The sequence below is a fragment of the Lactuca sativa genome, chromosome 1, assembly GCF_002870075.4.
Source record: "Lactuca sativa cultivar Salinas chromosome 1, Lsat_Salinas_v11, whole genome shotgun sequence".
In the NCBI taxonomy this organism is placed as follows: Eukaryota; Viridiplantae; Streptophyta; class Magnoliopsida; order Asterales; family Asteraceae; genus Lactuca; species Lactuca sativa.
Window position 1 is genome coordinate 7,920,561 of NC_056623.2, and position 7,953 is coordinate 7,928,513.

General features: G+C 34.3%; 1 protein-coding gene across 1 annotated transcript; it reads right to left on the reverse strand.

Moving 5' to 3' along the window:
* Positions 1-5,475: 5,475 nt before the first annotated feature.
* Positions 5,476-5,955, reverse strand: LOC111906519 (UPF0496 protein At3g49070-like). Its single transcript, XM_023902278.1, has one exon. The coding sequence runs from the start codon at positions 5,953-5,955 to the stop codon at positions 5,476-5,478; it is 480 nt and encodes a 159-aa protein (XP_023758046.1).
* Between the last annotated feature and the right edge of the window lie 1,998 nt (positions 5,956-7,953).

Genomic DNA, 7,953 nt, shown 5'->3' on the forward strand with positions numbered 1-7,953 from the left:
CAAAACGTGACAATATATGCAAATAAAATCCATCCTTACATACCATCATCGTCGTTCCCATCGTTTCCTTGATTATTTTCGAATTGAAAAAACGAATAAAGCTCATCCCTACATGCCGGGTCGGCGAGCATTGCACGAAGATTTTCCAACTACATAGTTAATAACTATATATATATATATATATATATATATATATATATATATATATATATATATATATATATATATATATATATATATATATATATATATAAACTTATAAGTTAGATCGTCAAACATAAACAAAAACTATCAAAATACATTGCTATTTTTAAACTAAGATAGAAAACCAAAGTACATTGTTATTTCTTGCACTTGGGACAAAAACCAAATTACCAAACTTTTTAGCAAATAATCACCACAAAACCAAAACTACCAAATCAACATGCATTTTACGATGCTAAAGTAGATTGCTATTTTTAAACAAAGATAGAAAACCAAAGTACAATGCTATTTCTTGCACTTGGGACAAAAACTCAATTACCAAACTTTTTAGCAAATAATCACCACAAAACCAAAACTACCAATTCAACATGCATCTTACGATGCTAAAGTAGATTGCTATTTTTAAACTAAGATAGAAAACCAAAGTACATTGCTATTTCTTGCACTTGGGACAAAAACCAAATTACCAAACTTTTTAGCAAATAATCACCACAAAACCAAAACTACCAAATCAACATGCATTTTACGATGCTAAAGTAGATTGCTATTTTACCTGTGATGGTTGTGATGGTGGTTGTGATGGTTGCGAAGGCTGTGGAATCGTCGGGAGACCAGAAGGTTTGTGGCCAATGCCTCTAATGTGGCCACGTCGCTCTCCTAATACTTTCTCGAACGTAGCTCTTTCTTGAGCGGGTGTTAACTCACTTTCACCTTGAGTTTGTTCTAATAGCTCTTCAACTAAGCGATTCTATAACTCCTAAAAGTGAGTAACAATTAAGTATAAATAAACATTTAAATATATGATAAAATTATAATTAAATACTTACATATTGTTGTTCCGATTCAACAGTAACAAATACACCATTCTTATCGGTATGAGCTTTGCGAAATGTTTCCACTCTCTTAAGGTTCTGTTTAACTTTAAAAATTATATTATATTTTAAATAAATAATTACATGTATCGTACGATACCTTCTTATAACAAGTACTGCTATACGAGCTCGAACCCCCACGATTCACATTTGTTTGCTTTTCACGGATTTTTTTTTGTTCCTTTCTAAAGCAATTATGTGTTCCTCAGTTTGAAAATACTCAACTACCTTCACCCAGTTATCAACAAGCATACCATCCGGAGGATTGGCCAATGCTCTCGGGATATCTTCATACCCTCCGACCATATTGAAATATTCTTTTGCGTCGGCTTTACGATCTCGATAACCTTTTAACAAGGCTGCTTGAAAACTCTCTGTTAATAGATTAGCTTGTGCATCCTGGTACATTTGATTGAGATCAAACTTTGTCTACAAAAAAAAATAACCAAGTAAAAAACAATTATAGTTAACCCTTAAATAAATAATTACCGCTAAATGTTGTAATGCAGTGTCCTTTATATCAGGGGAAACTCTTTTCCAACTCCATTTGTCAAAAGGGACCATCTGCCACATTGTTTTTCCAACTTCTCGGGAAAACATGTCTCCCGCCTCTCATACGGGATTAAATGTGATATCCCTATCATATTGCATGCCAATTGGTTTCCCCTGGTTCTGTAAGATTGTTTTTTCAAGCTTTATATTTTTAGCTTTTCCTCGAACTTTCCTTCGGGCACGTTCCTCAACTACAAATGTAATTAAAAATTATTAGAAACGATATTTAATTTATGATAATTGAACAAAAATAGTAAATAAAAATTCATGATAAGACTTACCGTCCTGCTCGTGTTGGCCAGGACCTCTACCACCTGGGAAAGGTGGGTCCTCAGCTCTGTCTCCCCCATGTCCACGACCCATGACAGCAGTCATGGTAAACATAAACAAAAGCCACACTCTCATCATTTCCTGAAAAATTATAAGATATACAAAAATTAAATAATACAAAAACTAAATAATAAAAAATAAAATAAATAAATTAAAAATTTTTTTTATGCATTTTTTTTAATTAATTTTAATTAAAATTACTTGTAAGTTTTTAAACAATTTTATAATAGACATTATGTTGTTGTGTTGCTCTTTTTTATCGTCGAGATTAAAATATATATAAGTTTTTAAACAATTTTATAATTTTTTTTTGTGTTTTTTTTTTCAATTATAGCATCCTTTAACCTATTTTTATGGTAACCGATTATTATTGGTTATAGAAATATAATCTTATGAATTAATTTGAAGATTATAAGTTAACTATATAACTTATTGGTTAATTAATTTGGAGTTAGCTTGGATAAAAACTAGAAACTTTCTAGTTTTTGTATATAAGTTTTTAAACAATTTTATAATTTTATTTTTTTGTTTTTTTTTTCAAATTATAACAATATATTTTTTTTCAATTATAGCATCCTACTTATACCAAAACCACATACTTTTACATAATACACAAGAGGATGAAATTCACATACTTTTACATACATATACCACATATACACCAAATACAAATACATACACATACACACAAAATAACATCCTACTTAAACCAAATACACATAATTTCACATATAGATAATAACATCCTATTTATACCAAATACAAAAGTTTCACAATCATATACCACATTTACAACAAACATACATACATTCATATACAACACAATAACATCCTACTTATAACAAATACATATCATTTTTACCAAATACTCATATACCACATATACATCAAATACACATACATTGACATATATACAACAAATTCACACATATTTAAATTAAAAGTGAAATTAGCAAATGAACTTACCTTTCTTCAAAAAAAATGGAGTTAGAAATAGGTCCCAAAAGCTTTAACCACACCTAATCCAAAACAACACCACCAAAAACAAATATATGAACAATTTATTACCATTCAATCACTAGATGAAGCTAAAAATCGAAATTAACATACAAATTGAAAAGGAAATTACAAAATCAACTTACCTTTGTTGAAGAAATGAAGTTAGAAATTGGTCCCAAAAGCTTTAACCACACCTAGATTCTTAATAGGACACAATGTGGGAAGAAATTTGCTTGGAACAAGCAAATAGAAGTGAAAAATCGGAAGAAGCTGGAAATGGCGAAGGAAAGAAGCGCAACAAACAGAAAGCAAATGGAGAAATGAGGGTTCCTCGTGTGTGTTTTTTTTTATCTGCGAGAGGCAATAGCGGCGACACCTTTAGTGGCGACAAGTAGAGCTTTACCGGCGACTTTTAGCAATAGCGGCGACAAACTGGAGGGAAGGGTACCGCGTGTTTTTTCGTTGACTATTAGCGGCGACTTTTTTAACTCTTTAGCGGCGACAAATATGTCGCCGGTATTAGGTTAGATGAGATAAGACACCCCACCCGATGGATTAGATATCTCATCGAACGGTCCAGATGTAACAGAGGGGGAAAGTGCGGATCCGGGTGCCAACCCTTTACCGGCGACACTATTACCGACGACAAAGGGCTTTAGCGGCGACAATATCTAGAGTCGCCGGTAATAGTGTCGCCGGTAAATGGTATATCACTTGTAGTGTGTGATTGAGAGAACATAAATGGTATAATAATTTTTTTTTCTGACCTCCAAATTTTAAGTGTAATATGTCCATGGAAAACCTTGTCACAAGCAAAATGAAAAAAAAAAAAAAACATAATTCAAACGGTGTTCGTATGAAAAGGTACTTATGAAGGTTTGAAGTTTGCAAAATGATCAAAAATATCGCAGGTAACTATGGATGAGCATACGACCCGTGGGACCGGACCGGACCGGAAAAAAACCGGGACCGGATCCAGACCGAACTGGATTATCATATTAATGGGCCGGTTTTCGGGTTTGGTTTTTATCAATAATCAGGTTTCGGGTTTGGACTGGACCGTACCCCAATTAAAGGATTTAACCAAGACCAGACCGGAAAACCAAAAAATATTTTCTTTTTTTTTATCGACAAACAGTAAGCGATGATTACCAAAATAAAAAAAATGTTGTCCGATTGAATTGATTCGGCCTCTCCTGTGGATCACTTTATAGTGTCATTTTTTTTTTCGGCCTCTTCTCTTGATCGTATTATGGTGTCGATTTTTTTTCTCGAAAAACCAAAAGTTATTTCCTACTACATTTTTTTAATAAAAATAGTGCAGTTTTTTTTAAATAATGCAGTATTTTTTTAATAAAAATAATGTTGTTAAGTGTAATTTTTTTTTTATAAAAATAGTGCAGTTTTTTTATATAATAATAGTGATGTTAAGTGCAAATTTTTTTATATATAAATAGTGTAGGTTTTTTTTAATAAAATAGTGTGACTTTTTACTAACGTTTTTATTTGTTTGCATACATCTCATTTGCACGTATTCTAATTAGAGTCTCGCATCGTACCATTGTATTCATCATCTTTTATGTATTTTTTTTAGTTCAATTGTGCAAACAACAAAGATACGAATGATGGATGTTACGTAATAAGATTATAATTTGAAATACTATGCTAGAGAGTGACATGACAAACAAAACCTGAAACCGTAAACAACAAACATACGAAACCGAGTTTGGTTCAGGATTGTACCGAAACCATAAACAACACTACTAAAGTCTAATTCGGTCCACCCGAAACCCGATTTAGTACCCGGAACCGGACCGGACCGAACCCGAACCCGCTACACCCAAAAACGGTCCGGTTTTTGGGTAAGGTAATTCATGATTTTCGGTCTTCGGGTTTTCGGTCTTCGGGTCGGTCTGGTCCGGGTTCGGCCCGTTGCTCATCCCTACAGGTAACTATGAAAAATCTATATTTCGTATTTTCGCAGTTGGACCACCTGCAAAAATTATGGGTATTTTGGTTATTTTTCATTTTTCTAGCTATTTTATCGTAAAAAATTAAAACAGAAATGGTTATTAAGGTCATTTCTCTAGATAAAATGATATAGGCATGTTGGACTTAATTTGTATTTAGTCCATAATTTCTTTTATTGACATCTTTTCATTTCTGACTTCTGAGTTTTGTATGACCTTCTCTTCACAAGACTTTGACAACTCCTTGATCTCCAATGCGTATTGATACTCAAAAGGCACATATATACATGCTCTTCAAGCTCTTCTACTTGTTTCCTAAACTAAACATGACTCTTCTCAACCTCCCTAAAAATCTGCAAACAAATCTTATCTTCCCCACGACCCCTTTCCAAACATAACTCTATCATCTTTAGATTTCGATTAATTTCATCATTAAGACCATTCATAAGCCGGATTATTGTATCAAAGCCCTTATTCAAAATATATGTACCCTTCATTGGAACATCAAGCTGATCTGTAGCTCTCCTCAAAACTCTGCTTTGGAGAAACTATAAACTTCCAAGTTTCTTCTTTAATGACTTCAAGGGTAGGCTAAAGATCATTGGTCCCATGACAAGTGCACTTAGGGTGTGGGCTGCTAAAGCCATGGCAGTGACCGCAAGAAAACCACAAACTGTAGTCAAGCATATTCCTGAAGCTTTGTTGAAGTAACTTATGAGCTTTATCTTCCTATCTACCTTTCTCCTCCTTATTTTCATCTTATGTAAAGCTGATGAATATTTTTCGCTTATCACCTCAAAATCTTTATTGCTAATGTTAAAGAATGGATTGTTGTGGGTAATGAGATTAGATAGCTTCGAATCATTGGCAACATTAGATTGATGGGGACAATCTTGAAGGACAATGTTGAGAATTTGTTGAATTGGTGCATAGTTGGATCGAACTTGTATGATAGATTTCAGGATCTCAATGCATATTTTTGATCCTTCAGAACTAACAGCAAAGTAGTCGCGTATGAGGACTTTCATATTATCATTTTTTGAAATGGTTCTAGATTCAAGAATCGTAGCTATGGTTTCTTGATTAGGTTAGAGGAGAAATCTATGATGAAGATAGGATTGTGCCATAAATGATGACCGATCTTCTACAAGTAAGTGGGATTTTGAGAAAAAATGTATAAAAGATTTGCTTCTTAATATTTTTACTTATTTTTCATCACATCAGAAGATATAGGATTTTTTGAAGGAACATGCGAAGTTTTCTAAAAGAACTCACAACATACTTTACATCAATAAAATACTTATGAACTCACCAGCTTAAACACTGATCTACTCTTTCAAAATAACTTGTATTCTCAGGGAACTAGTAGACAGGTACGCGCGTTGGGTTTCAGAAGATGAAGTATAGTATCTTCACGTCTTGTTTTGTTATTTACTTTTGGATTCAATCTTTTGTGAATCACTACTTTGAAAACACTTTAATATTAATACAATGGTTGTTTGTTACTATGATTGATATGATACATGTGTTGTGATACTAAACATGACGTCCTCCGCCCCTGAACGTTTCCGCCGTTCCAGTTTGGGAGTGTGACAAACATCATGGTTAGAACACGTACTGGATTAGGAAACGTCAACGGTGACCAACAGCCTGAGCCACGAGTGATTGAGTGAGCACTAAAAGTTACGGTTGCACCCAAGCCAATCATGATGGCCGAAGTTTAGGCGATGATGCAGATGATGTTAGACCGTTAGATGGAGGAGACAAGGCGTCTACTGTGGGAGAATGGGAGAGAACCTACTGCACCCATTGTGCAAAGAGGGTTGGAAGAGGAACAATCAGAAGAAGGGAACTACAGTAGGACTATTAGTCGTGTGGAACTTTGTGTGGTTAGAAGGAACCAACCAAATTAAGGAGATTATGGACGTGGTTGCAAGAACAAGGATTTCATGGCATCCAAGCCACCAAGTCTTTCTGGAAGCCCAACACCAGTGGAAGTCATGGATTGGATCTCCGAGATGGAGATGATGTTTGAAAGTTGTGACTGCAGCAACAAGCAGAAGACCGTTCTCGCGGTTACACAGTTGAAGACTGGGCTATGAAGCCGGTGGAAGCTACTAGCCGCTACCATTCCCAAAGGAAAAAATAGTAATAACGAGTTCCAGAATCTGAAGAATGGAAGGATGAGCGTCAGCGAGTATACTGCAAGTTTTATGAAGAAAATGAAGCTTGTTACTTATTTAGTTCCAACTAAACTTTCCAAGGTCAACAAGTTTTCTAATGGATTGCCAGCAGAATTTTGTCCAATGGTTAAAAAAGAAACAACCTTGAAAGTTGCCATCTGGGTAGCTAAGAATGTTGAGAACCAGTTAAAGGAGAAGGGTATGGAGAGAGATGAGGTAGGAGAGAAGACTAAGTTTGATGGATCTTTAAGGTCCAACAATAAAATCAGTTTCTCGATGTTTGGTTCCAAGAAGTTTGGAGGATGAGGAGGTGAAGCAAAATAGTGTGAGAGGTGCAAGAAGAAGCACTCTAGGAAGTGTGGTGAAGAGTTGACCAGTTTCAAGTGTGATATCCCCATTTTCACGGTCAGAAAAGACCGATTTTGTTTATGCTTTATAAAAGTCAGAGTACTTCTTTTCATAAAATTGTTGCGGAATTTGTTCCCAGAAAAACACGATAAATACGTTATTAAAACATTTTCGAAGAAACGTATTTTATTCATTTTAAAACATTTGGGATGTCATTGTCAATACAGAAACATAAGCATAAACAGAACTTACATTTATTTACACTAGTGATCTACATCTCTTTAATCTCTCGGTGTAATGTGACTTCATATCAACACATGTGATATAAATAAACTGAGTGGGTCAGGTTGGGAAACTTGGTGAGTACATAGGGTTTTCAACCCACAATAATATAATTATTATGTTTAAACAATCAAGAAATTAAACCCAATTACCCATCCCCATTATCTTCTTTACTCTTAAGGATCTACCCTAAGAATCAACTATTTCTCGTTC